The sequence below is a fragment of the Rhinolophus sinicus genome, chromosome 12 (assembly GCF_057876585.1).
Source record: "Rhinolophus sinicus isolate RSI-liver-muscle chromosome 12, RSI-T2T, whole genome shotgun sequence".
Classification (NCBI taxonomy): domain Eukaryota; kingdom Metazoa; phylum Chordata; class Mammalia; order Chiroptera; family Rhinolophidae; genus Rhinolophus; species Rhinolophus sinicus.
The window spans coordinates 7,352,530-7,371,664 of NC_142512.1; the positions used below are offsets into that span (position 1 = coordinate 7,352,530).

Below are 19,135 nucleotides of genomic sequence, written 5' to 3' on the forward strand. Positions count from 1 at the left end.
TGATCTAGATAGCAGTAATGACTTTACTTTCACTGAGATATAGTATTTTATTGAACAATTATATCATAACTCATCTATTTATTCTTCTGTTAATGGATATAAAGATTGTTTCCAGTTGTTTTTATTATTATTATTATTGTTTCAGTGAGTGCTCCTATAGATGCTCTTGAATTTGTCTCCTGATGCCTATGTACATGAGATAAAAAAAGTTTCTTTCTTTATTTTTAATTGAGACACAATTGACATATAAGGTTTTAGTTTTACTACGTGTACAACATAATGATTTGATAGATGATTACCACAATAAGTTTAGTTATATCCATCATGACACCTAGTTACATTTTTTGTGTGTGTGATGAGAACTTTTAAGATCTACTTTCTTAGCAACTTTCAAATATGTGACACAGTATGTTAACTGTAGTGCATGAGTTTTTTTTTGTTGTTTTTGTTTTAAGGTTTATTCTCCGTAGTGGAATTTCTAGGCAGGAGTACTAAATTGTTTTCCAAAGTGGTTGTATTTACTTACACTCCCATTGGCAGGGTATGTGAAGATCCCTTTTCATGAATCCTGACCAACACTTAGTATTGCCAGTGTTGAACATTTTGTCACCCTGATGGGTATTAAATAAATCCTCATTGTAGTTTCAGTTTTAACATCCTTGATTACTAGTGAGATTAAGCATCTTTTCTTACGTGTAATGGGGTTCTTCAGAGAAATAGAACCGGTAGGATATATATTGGAGGTACCAAAAAAATGTATACACATTTTAAGAGATGTTATCTATGTATTATTTTTCAAAGTTGAATTGAATTATGATGGCAATGTGTAGCACGACATTCACTCAAAAGATGGTGTTAATCAAATGAATGCTAGCATCACCATGCAACAGGCAGTCAAAGAAAATGGCAGAAGCACAGTTGTCGTTTGAGGAGCACAAGACCATTTTGAAGTGGTATTTGAAATTCAAGAATGTGAAAGTACAACAATGGAGGCATGAGTTTGCAACAGAATCTCCAACATGCCTAACAATGGCACGCAGTCATGATAAGTTTGAGGTGCATGGAACTGTGTGTGATGCGCATAAGGGAAGATCCAGGAGGCCCAGCACAGCAACAAGTCCTGCTTCTTCTGCTGTGGTGTTGGGACAGTTTACATGCTCGCCACAGAAGTCTACCCAACAATGTTCGCTATAATCAGAAGTGTCTGGATGCTGATGGTAACCAGTCTGAGCACCTCTTGTAATTGCAGAAGTCAAATGTGACTTGTATTCATCTTTCATTACCAGTATATATTGAGTATAACAATTTTAATACAGTTTTTTCCTTTCTTAAAATGTGCATACATTTTTGGCACTCTCTGTATATATATATAGTATTATATATAATATTATGATATTGTATATATTATGTAATATTATATATGTGAGGTGTGATCACAAAATACAGTGAATGTTTAAATTAAAAAAATGTATTACAGTAAAAGACACATTGCCATTAATCCCTCTCAAAATACTCCCCCTCACTTTGAACACACTTAGTTCTTGTCACTTTCTGACAGTTCTGGAAGTCCTCTTTCATGAGTGTCTTTACTTCATCATTCATCATAGCAACGCTCTGTGTCACACATCGCTTCTGATACAGCAATTTCTGTCAAGTCAAAACATTACAGTGTGTCCTCAACAGCCTTATTCACTGGATCTGGCACCGTGTGACTTCAGGCTCTTCCCCAAAGTCAAAATGACCATGAAAGGAAAATGTTTTGAATCGATTCAGGACATCAAGGCAGCCATGACAGCACAACTAAAGACACTAATGAAAGAGGACTTCCAGAGCTGCTTCAGAAAGTGGCAAGAATGATGGGTAAGTGTGTTTGAAGCAAGGGGTGTTGTCACACAGCAGCCTAGCCAACAGTCCCCCGTGTCTTTCCTTGAGGAAAGAAAAGTCTGTGAGACTGTGCCTTTTTGGGACTTTGCTTATCTCAATGTTTTACACCTTATGTCTCTCTGTCTGGTCCCCAAAAGATGGTTTGCAGACAAAGACGGGTAAGATATCTCACGTGAGATACAACCTAAGCCAGGTGGAACCGAGTGGGGACCCCCAATGAGCTGTCTTGGAAAATCCGGGAAGGTGCCTTGCCTCTGCTTCCCCCCTGCCTGGGAAAAGCCATTGCTGACTCTGGCTTTCCTCTCTCACCTGATTGTGAGAGAAGTCATGAGGGCAATAAAGATCAGCTCTCTCCACTTATCTCAATGGAACTGTTCCAACATGAGAGACTTGCCCCCCAGGGAGGTGCATACCTCACCTAAGTCATCACAAGACTTTCTGCTCCGGCTGCTTGGGGACAAAGATAATTGGTTTGATTCACTTTTGTGACCTGATGTATGAGATTCACAGACAGTGGAAAAGATAATGCTACTTCCTTGTATGATTATCCATAAAAGCCACCATTTGGCCCGATTTGGGTCTCCAGTCTCTAGTAACTGCGAGACCCCCTGGCCTTCTGAGATTTAACTGCATTAAGTCTCTGTTTCTTTCTTTCTTAAAACCTAACCCAACGCCGCCCCTTCTCGCATCCTCACTGCCCGTGTTGCGCTGGACTCGACAGAGGGGGAGTATTTTGAGGGGGATGAATGGCAGTGTCTTTTACTGTAATAATATTTTTTATTTAATTAAACATTCACCATATCTTTTGATCACACCTCATTAATAAATAAGGAAGTTAAAATTGAAACTACAATGAGGATTTATTTAATACCCAATAAACAGGCTCATGAAATTATGGAGCCTGGAAAGTATAAAAATATGCAGTTTGGGCTGGCAAGCTGGAGACCCAGGAAAGTTGAGGGTGCAGATGAAGTCTACAGGTCATCTGCTGGAGAATTCCCTCTTGCCAGGGGATGCCAGTCTTTTTGTCGTATTCAGGCCTTTAACTGATTAGATGAGACCATCCACATTGTGGAGCAAAATCTGCCTTACTCCCATTTCACCAATTTAAATGTTAATCTCATCCAAAAACACCCTCCAACTTGACACGTAAAATTAACCATCACAATACGTTTTTGAGCCATTTGTGCTTCCTCTTCTTTGAAATTCCTGTTCAGTTTTTGTTGTTGTTGTTGTTTTTTGGCCCATTTTCCTGTTGATTCATTTATTCTTTAATTATTGATTTATAGAAGTTATTTATATTTTCTGGATACCAGTTCTTTGTTTATTTTTGTGTTATAAATTTGTTCTTCCAATTTAAGACTCATCTTTTCACTGTGGTGTCTTTTGATGAACAGAAACCCTTAACTTTAATGTAGTTGACTTTGTCAATTTGATATGTTTAAGAAATCATTCCCTACCTTAAAGTCATTAGGGCTTTCTCTGTAGTGTTATTTACAAAGGTTTTTTGAAAATAATTTGCCTTTTCTCTTTAGGTCTTAAATCTACCTAAAACTAGTTTTGTTATATGAGGTAAGGGTCCAATTCCTTTATTTTTCCTTTCTTCATTTGGATATCCAGGTACCTAAGTACCATTTATGGAAAAGACTGTCCTTTCCCCAGCTGGTCTGTGCTATTTGCTTTGTGATAAGATAAGTGTCCACATGTTTCAATTTCTGTGTTCTCTATTATATTTCATTTGTCTGTTTGACAATTGTTGGTCAATACCATATTGTCTCAATCACTTTAGTTTTTAGAGTCTTTATATCTGGTGGGACAAATTTCCCCATCTCATTCTTCTTTTCAGATGTTTTGATTGTTCTTGGGCTATTGTACTTGCATTTAAATATATTTTGTGTGTTGGGGGGGGAAAGGGAGAGGTTTGTTTTCATTCTTTTTTGGACCTCAGGTACAGAAGACTGAGGAGATTACACTTCTCTGTTCATGTCTTGTTATTATTATTATTGGTTTGTACAGGCTCCATTCCTGTTTTATTTATCTATTTATTAATTCTATTTTATCTCTAGTCTTCACTCCTATTCTCTTCCCCCATGGGTTACCATCTAATCTTTTTTTAATGTGCTTTTTATTTGTGTGTGTCTTTTAAAAATGTGTATTGATATATTTTGTACAATTATAAAAATTCTCATCCACGGTGTTATTTTAAACTTCTCTTGGTTTCTAACTTTTGTGCCTCATTTTATGTTTCAAAGATTATCCATGTTACCCTCTAGTCAGTTGATTTTAACTATTGTAGATCTGCACATATACATTTTATCTGCTTGCTTCCCCATGGATGAACACTAACTTGACTCCAAATAATGCTGCATTGAGTGGTATCGTTGTCCCTTCATGGACATTGTGAGATTTCTTAGGGATATGTACCCAGGAGTGGGCTCGCTGAGACATAAGGTGGGCAGTACCTAATTTGACTAAGCAGTACCTAATAAGTTTGCTTATTAACTTTTGGGGCTTCTTCTTTTTAAAATTGCCTGATTATGTCCTTTGCCCATTTTTCTATTAGAGCTACTCAGATTTTCTTATTAATTTGCAGTTCCATATTTTGTTCTCTGTGTTAGTCCCTTGTCAATTTTAAAATTACAAATATCATCTCCTATTCTTTTATCAATCTATTAACTTTGTTCATAGTGTCCTTTGTTGAATAAAAATTCTTAATATTGATATAATAAAATTGATCACTTTATCAATATTTTTGGCCTTGTGTTTGTGATTCTTCCCAACTATAGGTCACAAAGATATTTTAAAATATTTTCTTCTATTAACTTCATAGCATTACCTTTGCATTAAGTTCTTTATTCTATTTGAAGTTCAACTTTGTATGTGATATTAGGTATAATTTCCATTTAATTAATTTAGTTTTAAATAAAATGAGCAGTTTTTCCCACAGCAACCACTAAATAACCTGCCATTTCCCCCCATTGATTTATGGTGCCATCTTTATCATATGACAATTTCCCATATATACATGAGAATGTCTCTGTGAGCTCTCTATTCTAGACCATTGGTTTATTAATTTTTTTCCATCAAAACCACCTTTAAAAATTTTTAAAGACAATTTTTATAGAGACATTTTAGGTTCACAGCAAAATTGAGAGGACTGTACCCCTAGCCCCCGTGCATACATAGCTTCTTCCATTATCAACATCCCCCAGCAGAGTAGGACAATGTTACAATTGATGAACCTGCACTGACACATCATAATCACCCAAAGTTCATAGTTTATCTTAGGGTTCACTCTTGGTGTTGTATATTTTATGAATTTGGACAAATATATAATGACACGGATCCATCATTATAGTATCATACAGAGTATTTTAACTGCCCTAAAAATCCTCTGTGTTCTGCTTATTCATCCTTCCTTCTTATCCCAACACCTGGCAACCACTGATCTTTTTCGTCTCTATAGCTTTGCCTTTTCCAGAATGTCAAACAGGTGGAATCATAAAGTACGTAAACTTTTCAGATTGGCTTCTTTCACTTAGTTATATGCATTTAAATTTTGTCTATGTCTTTTCATAGCTTGATAGATTATTTCTCTTTCACACTGAATAATATTCCATTGTCTGGATGTACCACGTTTATTTATTCATTCACCTACGGGGGAACATCTTGGTTGCTTCTGAGTTGTGGCAATTATGAATATAGAACTGCTATAAACATCTATGCGCAGGTGTTTGTGTGGACATGTTTTCACTGCCTTTGGGTAAATAACAAGGAGCATGACTGATGGATCATGTGGTAAAGGTGTGTTTAGTTTTATAAGAAACCACCACTTGTCTCCCAATGTGGCTACACCATTCTGCATCCTCATCAACAATGAACGATAGTTCCTGAGGCTCCACATCCTCACCAGCATTTGGAATTGTTAGTGTTCTGGATTTTGGCCATTCTAATAGGTGTGTATCTCATTGTTTTAATTTGCATTTCTCTGATGACCCATGATGTGAAGCATCTTTTCATGTGCTTATTTGCCATCTGTATATCTTCTTTGGTGAGGTGTCTGTTAACATATTTTGCTCATTTTTTTAATTGAGTTGTTTGTTTTCTTATTTTTGAGTTTTAAGAGATTTTTGTATATTTTGGATAACAGTCCTTTATCAGATATGTCTTTTGCAAAATTTTGCTTCCAGTCTGTGTCTTGTCTTCTCATTTCCTTGACATTGTTTTTTGCAGAGCAGATAGTTTTAATTTTAATGCAGTCCAGGCTATCAAATATCTCTTTCACAGATCAGCCTTTGGTGGTGTAGCTAAAAAGTCATTGCCATACCCAAGGTCATCTAGTTTTCTCCTGTGCTATCTTTTAGGAATTTTAGTTTGGTTTTACATTTATGTTGATGATCCATTTTGAGTTAATTTTTGTGAAGCATGTAAGATTTGTGTCTAAATGAATTTTTTCGCATGTGGATGTCCAGTTGTTCCAACATCATTTGTCAAAAAGATTATCTTTGCTTCACTGTATTACCTTTGCAATCATTTGACTATATTTATGTGGGTCTATTCCTGGGCTCTTGATTTTGTTCTATTGATCTATTTGTTTATTCTTTCACCAAAACCACACTCTCAAATTACTGTAGCTTTATAATAAATCTGGAAGTCAGGTAGTATGAGTCCTCCGACTTTGTTCCTCTCCTTCGATATTGTGTTGGCAATTTTGGGTCTTATGTCTCTCTATACAAACTTTTGAATATGTCTGTCCATATCCACAAAATAACTCACTGGGATTTTGATTGGGACCACCCTGTTTTATACATTTTTATTTGTTTTGTTTTTAGCTATGTATTTGGAGACTGTTTTAATTAATATATGATTGAGGGGCAAGTTCTACTCTTCACTTTCCATTTTTATGTAACTTAGCTATAGTATACATTTTTTTTGAGTTTTTAGAGTAAGTTTATCGACTTAAAAAACCTAACTGGACTTGATTGGGGTTGCAGTGAATTTATAGACTAATTTGTGCAACATATTTATTTCTTTGTTTTTGCTTAGAGCTTTAAAATTTTCTTTATACAAATCTTGTGTACTCTTATTTAATACCTGTAGGATTTATAATTTTATTGCTGTTGTGAATGGTGTCTTATTTTTGCTTATATTCTCAAATTGGTTAATGCTGGTATGGAGAAATGATGTCGAGTTTTGTAGGTTGGTTTTGTATTCTGCAACTTACCTAACTTCTATTATTAATTCTAAAAGTATGTGTGTTGATTTGGTTTTTCTATGTAGGTGATCTTATCAACTGAAAACAATGACAATATACTATCTTTTTTTCTAATACTTACAGTATTTTTAAAATTTTCTTTCACTCTAACTTTGCCTAGGCCTTCTAGTTAAGCAACAGCAGTGAGAGCCACCATCTGTATCTTGTTCTCCCTTTTTGAAGGGAGTATATCTATAGTTTCTTCATTAAGCATAATGCTTGCTGTTATGACTTCAGTTTATAAGTTTACTAAGCCAAGGAATTTCCTTCTATTTCTATTTTTCTAAAAATATTTATCAAATACCTTTTCTGCATAAATTAAGAAAAACAACCTGGACATATGATCGACCGTGTTGATAGAAACAGAAATTCAAAACATGCTTTTTTTTCAGACCATTGGGACATCGTTAAACACACAGTGGGTGCATGGTAGTCTCTAACAAACAGGTAAGGCCATAGGACATTTGGGAATAATTGAAGAAAAAGCTTAACAAATTGAAAGAAAAACATAAAAAACACATTTATTAATCATTTATTATGTACCAAATCTAACAACTCTATGAAGTAAGTCCCATTATCACCCCCAGTTTGCAGATGAGGAAACTGAGGTACTGAGTGGTTCACATAGCTAATAAGTGATGGACCTGAGATTAGACCTTAGGCATCCTGGCTCCAGAGCCCACTATCTTAACATTATACTTTGCCCTTTCACAAAAGCAATCTGGCTGTAGTGGAAGTCTATATTAATGATAATTGAGAGATCTCAGGCAAGTTTGCTTATTAAAAAAACAGTGTGACTCATACATGTTTCCATATATCTCTTAGATATGCTTTAGAAATATACATAAAAATATTTTGGATTTACGTGGTTGTGGTAAATTGTTTTGTTGTTGTTGTTTAAAGATCACCTCTACCATTGAATCAATGCCATGAATTCTCGGCCTGGTGGTCATTCCAGGGAGCTTTGCACCTGATATCAATGAATATTAATCAAGCATTTTCTATATGTTGGTCACGTTCTAACGTTACATTCATTAATGCAGGGTTTCTCAACATCGGCACTATTGATATTTGGGGCTGGAAAATTCGTGGTGTGGGGGGCTGTACTTTGCACTGTACGATGTTTAGCAGCGTCCTTGGATTCTGCACACTAGGTACTGTAGCACCTCTGTCCCTGCTTGTGACAACCAAAAATGTCTCCAGACATTGTCAAACGTCCTCTGGGGGTGGAAATCACCCTGAGTTCACTATCACTATAGTCGTGTATTTAATTCTTCACAAAAATCCTACGTTGTAACTATGATTATCATTTCCATTTTATCAATGAGAAAATGTAGCTTACACAAATTAATGAACTTTCCTAAAGTGACACCTAATACGTAGGTGCTGCAACTGGGATTCAAGTCCAGCTTCTGAGCTTAACTGTGAAACTTTGCCACCTTCTAACTACTTGTTGATCTAAAGGAACTCTAAACAGTATGATCCTTTGTGCCCTCAGAAAATCTCAAAAACAATGTTTTTGGTCTGATTTCTGCAGATACTGGGATCTGAAAAGCGGGGCGTGCATACGCATTTTCAATGGCCATCAGGGGACAATCACTTGCATGGATTTGTGTAAGAACAGGCTCGTGTCTGGAGCAAGAGATTGCCAGGTGAAAGGTGAGAAAGAAATGCCCTGGACTTTCTAAGAGTTTCCCCAAATCGATCGGATGCCAAAATACACGTTTTTCTCATTTTTATACCGTGTTTCCCCGAAAATAAGACCTACCCTGAAAATAAGCCCCAGTTAAGATACTCAGCCAGATGGATGCATTTAGTACATTATGACGATGTTCCAGAAGAAGATGACATTAGTGTATTTGAATAAATGTAGATTATTGTACATGAAAATATAAGACATCCCCTGAAAATATGCTCTAATGCGTCTTTTGGAGCAAAAATTAACATGAGACCCGGTCTTATTTTCAGGGAAATACGGTAGGCAGTCATTTACTCTTTTATTCATCCATCCACTCATCCACATAGCTATTGATCCATTCTTCGACAACTATTTGTTGAATACTTACACCATATAGACACTGTGCTAGGAGTTAAGGGAAAAAAATGAATATGATATGGTCCTTTTGATAAGGTTTTTTATTTTGTCAAGAGGCTCATAGTCTCCTAATGTAGATGAATATCTAAATACATAATGGGGGATATAATAAATATGTGAATAATAACAGCTGTCATTTATTGAGTACTAACTTTGTGACTGTGACAGGTGCTTTATGTATATTATCTTATTTAACCCTCACAAGAACCCTGTGAAATGGATGTAGATGAGGAATCTGAAACTCAGAGAGAAAAACAACTTGCCTCCAAATCAAGCTGCTAAGTGGTAGAGTGGGGATTTGAACTCAGAGCTGTTTGACTCTAAATTGGGCTCCTAACCAACATGCAGAGTTGTAAGGGACCCCAGAAGTAAAAGGGAGAGCACCACCAACGGGGTGCTATTTGAGTGTGGTCTTGACGATGAGGAGCTCTACAGGTGGAGGGCGAGTGGAGGACATTCCAAGGAGAAGGAACGGCAGAGGCAAATTCACAGAAGCTTGAAGAAAATGGGGAATTCAGGGAATTGCCCCTTGCTTGGTATGACTGGACAGCAGCATGTGGTGTTGGAGATAAGGAAGTTTGTGGCCAGATTATCAAGGGCCTTCTGCACCATTGTGGGAAATTAACTTTATCCTGTAGGACGTGGGAAGCTATAAATGCATTGTAAGCTGAGTGTTGACATGATCATATGTGTTTGAGAAAGGTAACTCTAGGGATAGTGTAGAAGGATTTTGAGGGGGGTGACTAAGTGGAGACAGGGGACAAGTTAAGACACTACTCAGTCTAGAGAATTGTAGTGTTTTCATACTATCGGAGAACAGGCAGGTGTGAAAAAACTGAGATGGATGTGAGTTTACATCAGATGGCACAGACTCACAGAAGGGAGACTTCTAGAGGGAGAATTGACAGGACTTCACCACCAATTGGATATCAAAAGTGAGAAAGACAGAGGGCAAGTGATGAGGCCAGACTTTTAACCTCAGGCCACTCGGTATATGGATGTGCCACTAATGGAATATAGGAGCTACAGGGGAACAGCAGGGTAGAGGGAGGAATGGAAGAGGAGGTGTGGCTTCAATTTGGGACATGTTGAGTGTGGTAGGCAGAATAATGGCCAAAAAAAGATATTCACATCTTGATCCCTAGAACCTGCGACTATACTACGTTGCATGGCAAAAGGGACTTTGCAGATGTGATTAAATTAAGGACCTTAAAATGGGGACATTATCCTGGGTTATCAATGTGAGCTCATGGGTAATCACATGGATTCCTAAAAACAGAAACTTTCTTGTCTGTGGTCAAAGGGAGACGTGATTGTGGAAGAATGGTCAGAGAGACGCAAAGTTGCTGGCTTGAAGATGGAGGAAGGGGGACATGAGCCAAGGAGTGTGGGTGATCCCTAGAAGGTGGAAAAGGCAAGGAAATGGACCCCCGCCCCCAGAGTATCCATAAAGGAACACAGTCTTGCTGACACCTTGATTTTAGCCTTGTGACGTTATGTTGGACTTCCGTAAGATAATACATTTGTGTTGTTTCCAGCCACTAAGCTTGTGGGAATTTGTCACAGAAGTAATAGAAAGCTAATACATTGAAGTACGGGATTCTCAAAGATATCCAGGTGAGGGTTGAAAGAGGAAGATACAGGCAGTGGCTATACCGGTCTGGAGCTCCAAGTATGTCGATTTGGTGGTTATCAATTATAATGAAAGGTGGAAGCCCCAGGTATGGATGAAATTTCCCTTGCAAATCTGGAGGAAAGAGTGAAAAGAGAAGAGAAGTAAGGGACCCAGGAAGCCCGAGCTTGTTAGGGGTAGGTGGAGGAAAAAGGTGTAGAAAATGGAGAAGAGAGTGGTGTTACATACGGAAACACTCAGACCTGCTTAAAATACTCCCTACCTCTTTACCCTCCTCAACCTGAACGACAGTCTCGTTGCCGTGATTGCTTTGAGGAGTAGAGCAGAAAGGATGAAAGGATGAGGGTCTGAAGATAGAAGAGCAGACAAGGCCTCCAACCTTGAGAGTCTTCTGGGGCCACAGGCAGGGCTGGAACTAGGGCAAGGGGAGTCAAAAGTGATGCGTGAAATACATGATGAAAAATATATCGAAAGACCGCTCTTATCCTAATCCTGGCCCTGGCCACCAGCCTGCCTGCTTCCCCTGGGCTCTTCCCACCTACCTGGGTTACCAAAATAGAAGGAAAAAGAGACAATTGGAGACCTGAAAGGTAACTCCCCACTTTAAATTCTTTAAACCAGTGTAACTTGCCAATGAATCTTTTAATTCATCTTTCAATTTTCATGTTGCTAATTTGATGAGAGGACCAGTATATATGTACAGATGTGGGGGGAGCATACTTAGATAGGGTTAATCTAGCGTGCATGGTTAACAGAATGGCCTCTGGATCCTGAGTCCCTGGGTTAAATTCCAACTGAATCTTTTTACCACCTGTGCAATCTTGAGCAGGTTACTGACCTTTCTATGCCTCAGTTTCCGCATCTGTATACTGTGGAATATTAATAGCACTTGTCTTGTGAAGATGAATTAATACATGTCAAGCACTTTGAATATTGCCTGGCTTATTGTTAGTGCGATATAAGTATGAGCTGCAGCTATTCTGTTTTAGGTTATATGTTCTGTTGCCTGGGAGGTAATTTGGGGGCTGAAGAAGCTGACTTTAATGTTCTCATCCTTGAATTTGTGGTGCCCATTTTCAGTTTTCGCCTTTGAGCTCCATTCTCCCAACTACCCATTTACTCTATCCACCCAACTTACAGTACACCAGGCAGTTGCTCTAGAACCATCTATGTAGAAGCAGCCCTAAACCTGCCCCTAGCTGTGATAAGCTCTCAATTGGTAAAAATCCAAGTCAGATTCAGAAATATTTAAAAATGCATATGAAGATAGACAGCTTTCTTTTGGGGATAGAAGGTGTAAGTCAGGAGAATAGCATCTGGGAAGAATGATGCCGTGAAACATGCCGTGATTTTCCTGAAATCTACTCCATAGCAAACATGTTTCATGCTTGAAGAGGAGTGTTTTTGGAGATGAGCTGTGCAGCACTTGGACCCCCAGGCTAAGTTCTGGGGTCAGAGCCAAGGTCTAGGCATTGCTGACTCTCCCAAAGGCCATGGTCAGGGAGCTCTGTGCGGCAGGTACCTGGAGCTGTTGGTGAGCCTGCAGGGCTGCTGGGCCAGGCAAAGGCCTACTGGGGTCTGACATGATGAGCTCTGCTAGTTGTAGCTTCTGTGACAAGGTGTGGAACTCCACTGTAACCTGACTTCATCCCCCTCCTCCTCCTCATCCCAACCTCTCTCTCTACCTCTGCCTTCCAGCATGGGATGTAGAGACAGGGAAGTGCCTGAAGACCTTTAAACACAAAGACCCCATCTTGGCCACCAGGATCAATGACACCTACATTGTGAGCAGCTGTGAGCGAGGGATAGTCAAAGTGTGGCACATTGTCATGGCTCAGCTTGTAAAGGTAAGGGAGGTGGGCAGTGGAGGGAATGGGGCACTGGTGGTGATGGATTGGAGGAGACTGATGATTTCCCCCCATGTAGTCCCCCAGACCACCCCAGAGCAGAAGGGGAAGCCCCCCTGCTCCCCCATAAGGTGGTCATTCTGAGTTGGTGGAGGGTCAGGGCCCATGTGACTCATGTTGTCATGGAGGTGGTAGTGGAAGACTGTACTCTGATGCGGCATGATATATATGGGCTCAGGATGTTTCAACATTGTAGAGATAAAGCACCTTTTTCTTTTCTAGAATATTCTACCCCAATTCTGGCATGGGGTAAGGGGATGAACAAAGTCACAATGGTTTTTCTCCTTACTCTCTGATGAGAACATGGACTGTCTTGAAAGTGATCAAATGTTCCCACACACAAAATGTTCTTGTTCGATTTGAAACCACTTGGCCCTAGTGGGTAATGGTGAGATAGCATTTATGCCAGGAGCACAAGATCATAGTGAGAAGCTGTTGGCCTTGCTGGTGGATTTTCTCCCTACCAATCCTGTCACTTAATCTAACCAGTTTTGTAGGCACGGGGATGCCCCAGGTGCCCACTGGATCCTGGTAAGGAGCTGGGAACGGTACACTTGACCCTTTACTTTCTGGCAGCAGAGAATGCTGAATTCTGCCCCTCTCTGGTACTCCAGGAAGATGGGGCTTGCCTCAGCCACAGAACCACCGGGAGCAAGTCCTCTCCCTGATCGCATTCTTCCTTCATTGGGAAGAGAGCTCTGGAGAGACGGAGGCCTGGACTCCACAGGCCTTCTTAGTGCAGTCACCTTAGTTAAGTACCAAGTGAGTAGTAATCATGGATTGGTGGAGTGTGGCGCTGGAATTCATCTAAAGAAGCCTCCAGCTTTGGCCCTTGAAGGAGTCACAGTCTGAGCTGAAGATGGGTTGAAATCAGAGGCATCTTTCCTTGCAGACTCTCAGTGGCCACGAGGGAGCTGTGAAGTGTCTGTGCTTTGACCGGTGGCATCTCCTCTCGGGAAGTACTGACGGCCTGGTCATGGCCTGGAGCATGGTGGGAAAGTATGAGCGATGCCTCATGGCCTTCAAGCATCCAAAGTACGTGGCAGGAAAGCCTTATCTGATGAATGGAGTGCTCTCTTCTTTATGCGTCCCAGCCTAGACTTCGATTTGGGGCAGATCATTTCCTTCTGCTGTCTACTGACCTTTTGTTCCCATTGCTCCTCACCCTTTTCTGTTTCCCTCCTCTACCTGTTACCCATTTCACCCCACCACCCTCTGTTTGGCTAGTCCCTCTCCCACCCTCACTTGTTTTTATTAAGAAATAACAATAATAGATGTGAATTTTGAGAAGTGTTTGAAATGTTATACTTATGATACATGTGATATATCTGTTACCTACCAAACCTATGAATGTTCGTGGAACCATCCCAACTAATGCCAAATCCACTAAAATTAAAATTCTTGGAATTAGTCTTTACCCCAGGGAATCCTGTGTTCACAGAAGCTTAAAATGATCCAAGAGACAAAGGTTTAAAAATAACTAAGGGGTTAAAGAAAGCGCTTACTTAAAGCCTGTGGGCTAGATTCTATTCCAGGATAGCAAATGGATTTCATTTTACAATTCCAATCCCAATTTAGTGGTGGTGGCTGCTTGGAGCCATTTGAGAAGCAGTCTGAGGTCACCTCTGGGTTATTTGGAAAGGGTATTTTGGTCAGTTAATGGTTTTACTATGGCCATAGGTTTTACAGGCTGCTCTCTGCCACTCTGTACTACATGAATAATTCTTCTTACTCTGAGTGCAGTACAAACAGTTCCAGGGAGGGAAATTGATTAAAAGAGTTAATGGATCTTCCAGGGGATCTATCAGGGGATAGTTATTTAGTAAAATATGGCCCTAGATTTCCTTATACCCTCATAAGAACCTCTTGAACAGGCACACTGGCTTTGTGGGAGGTGAAAGGGGCACTCCCACAAAGCCAGTGTGCCTGTTCAAGAGGTTCTTATGAGGGTATAAGGAAATATATTATATATTTTATATATAATATATAATATGTAATATATATAATAATTATAAAATACATATACATATATATAATCTCCAAATCGGGGTACCAAAAAATGTATACACATGACTTGTACTCATCTTTTGTTATTGGTATATATTGAGTATTACAATTTTAGTACAGTTTTTTTCCTTTCTTAGATGTGTATACACGTTTTTGGCATCCTCTGTATATGGTCTGTCTGTGGCATATGACTGCATTATGGATGAGTGGGTGCTGGGTAGGGCCTGTGTTCAGTGATTTATCCAACCCTTAAGCGACTATCAGTAAGTCCCATCGCATGTCATATGTATTATCCAAACTTTTATTCAAATTTCCTTTCTGCCCTCTTTTCTCCTCTCATTCTTGGATTCCTATTATGCATATGTTGATGTTTGATGATGTCACACAGGTTTCTGAAGTTCTATCCATTTTTCTTTATTCTTTTTCCTTTCTGTTCTTTAGACTGGATAATCTCAATTGATCTCTCTTCAAGTACTTTGTTCATCTGCCTCCTTGAATTTGCTGTTAAGCCCCTCTAGTAAATTTTCATTGTTCAACTCCAGAATTTCAATTTGGATCCTTTTATAATTTCTAACTTTATTGATATTCTCTATTTGGTGAGACACTGTTTTAATACTTTCCATTAGCGATTTGTACATATCAAAATAGATGATTTCAAGTCTTTATCTAGAAAGCTCAACCACTGGGCTTCCTTGGGGACAGTCTCTATTGATTACTTTTTCCCTGCATATGGGCCATACTCTCTAGTATCTTTTTATGCTTTATAATGTTTTGTTGAAAACTGGAATTTGAATATTTCATTTTTTATTATTAAATTTATTGGGGTAACGTTGGTTTAATAACATTATATAAAAATCATATACACAAATTTATAATACAACATATATTATGTGCTCACCACCCGAAGGTGATGGTCTCCTTCCATCACCTTGTATTTGATCCCCTTTACCCTCTTCATCCTCCCCCTCCCCCTTTCCCCTCTGGTAACCACCATTCTCTTGTCTGTATCTATGAGGTTTTTTTTTGTTTGGTTGTTTGTTTATTCACTTGTTGCTTTTTCTTTTTAAGATTTTTATTATTGAGGAAGGGGAACAGGACTTTATTGGCGAACAGTGTGTACTTCCAGGACTTTTTCCAAGTCAAGTTGTTGTCCTTTCAATCTTAGTTGTGAAGGGTGCAGTTCAGCTCCAGGTTTTTGTTATATATTCCCACATATGAGTGAAATTATGTGGTTCTTGTCCTTTTCTGCCTGACTTATTTCACTTAGCACAATACTCTTAAGATCCAATCATTTGTTGTTGCAAATCACAATATTTCATCGTTTTAATGGGTGAGTAGTATTTTATTTCATATATATACCACATCTTCTTTATGCAATCATCTGTTGAAGGACAACTGGGTTGTTTCCATGCCTTGGCTATTGTAAACAATGCTGCAGTGAACATATGGGTACATATATCTTTATGAAATAGTGTTTTCAGATTTTGGGGGTAGATACCCAGAAGAGGGATTGCTGGGTCATATGGTAGCTCCATTTCTAAATTTTTGAGAAATCTTCATACTGTTTTCCATAGTGGCTGCACCAATTTACATTCCTCCCAGCAGTGCACAAGGGATCCCTTTGCTCCACATCCTCTCCAATACTTGTTATTTCTTGTCTTATTGATAGTAGCCATTCTAATGAGTGTGAGGTGATATCTCATTGTGATTTTGATATGCATTTCCCTTATAACTAGTGATGTTGAGCATTTTTTCATGTACCTTTTGGCCATCTATATGTCTTCTGTGGAAAAGTGTCCAGTCAGATTCTCTGCCCATTTTTTAAATTGGATTGTTTATTTTTTCTCGTTGAGTTATATGAGTTCTTTATAAATTTTTGATATTAGCCCCTTATTGGAGGTATCATTTACGAATATCTTCTTCCATTTGGTTGGTTGTCTGTCTTGTTGATGGTTTCTTCAGCTGTGCAGAAGCTTTTATTTTTGCCCTTACTGCCCTTGCCTTTGGGGTCAAGTTTTCAAAGTCTCCTCTGAGACCAAGGTTCATAAGTTTAGTGCCTATGTTTTCTTCTATGATTCTTATTGTTTCAGGTCTTATATTTAAGTCTGTAATCAATTTTGAGTTAATTTTTGTGTATGGTGCCAGATAGCAGGCTAGTTTCATTCTTTTGCATGTGGTTTTCCCAACACCATTTATTGAAAAGGCTTCCTTTTCTTCATTGTATGTTTTGGCTTCTTTGTTGAAAATTAGTTGCTCATATATGTATAGGTTTATCTCTGGCCTCTCAGTTCTTTTCCAGTGGTCTATGTGTCTGTTTTTCTGACAATACCATACTGTTTTGATTATTATAGCTCTGTAGTATAGTTTGAAGTCAGGGATTGTGATACTTCTGGCGTTGTTCTTTTTTCCCCCCTAAGGATTGCTTTAGCTATGTGGGGGTCTTTTGTGGTTCCACACAAATTTGAGGATTTTTTTTGTTCTATTTCTGTGAGAAATGCTGGGATTTTGATAGAGCTTGAATTAAGTCTATATACTGCTTTAAGTAATGTGATCATTTTAACAATGTTAATTCTTCTAATTTACAAGCATGGAATATCTTTCCATTTCTTTATGTCTTCTTCAGTTCTTTCAACAATGTCTCATAGTTTTCAGCGTACATGTCCTTCACTTCTTTTGTTAAGTTTATTCCTAGGTATTTTATTCTTTTTGCTGGGATGTAAATGAGATTGTTTTCTTCATTTCTCTTTCTGATATTTCATTGTTATTATATAGGAATGCAACAGATTCTTGTATATTGATTTTGTATCCTGAAACTTTCCTATGTTTACTTATTGTTTCTAAGAGTTTTTTTGTGTGTGGAGTCTTTATGGTTTTAATCTATATATATAGAACCATGTCATTTGCAAAGAGTGGTAGTTTTACTTCTTTATTTCCAATTTGAAAGCCTTTGATTTCTTTTGCGTGCCTGATTGCTCTGGCTAGAACTTCCCATACTGTGTTGAATAACAGTGGTGAGAGTGGGCATCTTTGTCTTGTTCCTGATATTAGAAGAAAAGGTTTCAGCTTTTTATCACTAAGCATGATATTAGGTGTGGGTTTTTTATACATAGCCTTCATTATGTTGAGATATGTTCCTTCTATACCTACTTTGTTGAGAGTTTTTATTATAAATGGGTGTTGCATCTTATCAAATGCTTTTCTCCCTCTATTCATTTGATGATATGATTTTTATCTTTTATTTTGTTAATGTGGTATATCACCTTGATTGCTTTACAGATATTAAACCATCCTTGCATTCCCACTTGATTATGATGTATTATTCTTTTAATGTATTGTTTTATTCAATTTGCTAGTGTTTTGTTTAGGATTTTTGCATGTATGTTCATCAGAGATATTGTCCTGTAATTTCCTTTTTTGTGTGTTTTCCTTGCCTGGTTTTGGTATCAGGGTAATGTTGGCCTTGTAAAACAAGTTAGGAAGTATTCCCTTTTCTTCCAATTTGAATATTTTAATATGACAACTCTAGAAATCAAATCTCTCTCATCCCCAGAGTTTGTTTTTGTTGTTGCTTATTGTAGTTTTTAGTGTTTGTTTGTTTGGTGTGTCTGTATTCTTTGTGTTGTTTGGCTACTGAAGTCCCTGTTTTATTACCTTGGTGGTACACTAGTGACTGGAAAAAGATTTACTTGAATACCTGGGAATATCTCCCATTCTTTGTCAAGGGATTATGTATGCCTATTGAGGGAAGCCTTCAACACTCAGCCAGGCAGGTTACAACTCTGCCTTAGCTATTACTTCCTGTTTGTGCAGAATATCAAGGTTAGCCAAGAGTGAGAGCTTAGGGGTATTTCAGTTTTTCCCAAGCAGATGCACAGCCATATATGTGGCCATATAGAGTTCCAGGAATATGTATGAGCTTTTAAAAGTCCTGTGGACATTTTATTCCCCAGATTTTTCTTCAACGATTTTTGGTTAGTGTATTGTTTGCTTCAACAGCTATCTATTGCCTTAGGCAGCAGTGATGAAAATATTTGCCTATAAATGTTTTCAACAAATCCTACCTAGGTAACAGCTTTAGCTCTTGGTGAGTTTCTAGTAAGGTGAAATAAACACAAGTTTTTTTGAGTCACTCTCCCAGGAAACCACCAGACAGGTCAAATAATTCATTGTGAATGAGGTCTGTTCTGTTTTCTCCAGTACCAGGAATTCAGGCTGTTATTTTCACGGCCAGCACTGGGCTGGGAGTTAAGAAAGGGACTAGGCTTCTTGGTGAGACTAAGCCATTTTTCTTGTCTAAGTGCTTCCTGGGTTGCTGCGAGCCTTTGATTATTTTCCAGAGTTCCTAAAAAGTTGAC

General features: G+C 38.3%; 1 protein-coding gene across 1 annotated transcript in view; it reads left to right on the top strand.

The window, feature by feature from the left end:
• The window catches only part of FBXW10B (F-box and WD repeat domain containing 10B), a 39,982-nt gene that overhangs the window by 11,769 nt on the left and 9,078 nt on the right, over positions 1-19,135 (top strand). The window contains exons 8-10 of the mRNA XM_074320006.2: positions 8,676-8,797; positions 12,565-12,713; positions 13,666-13,808. Coding sequence (XP_074176107.2) covers positions 8,676-8,797; positions 12,565-12,713; positions 13,666-13,808 — 414 coding nt within the window. The remainder of the gene's footprint in view (positions 1-8,675; positions 8,798-12,564; positions 12,714-13,665; positions 13,809-19,135) is intronic.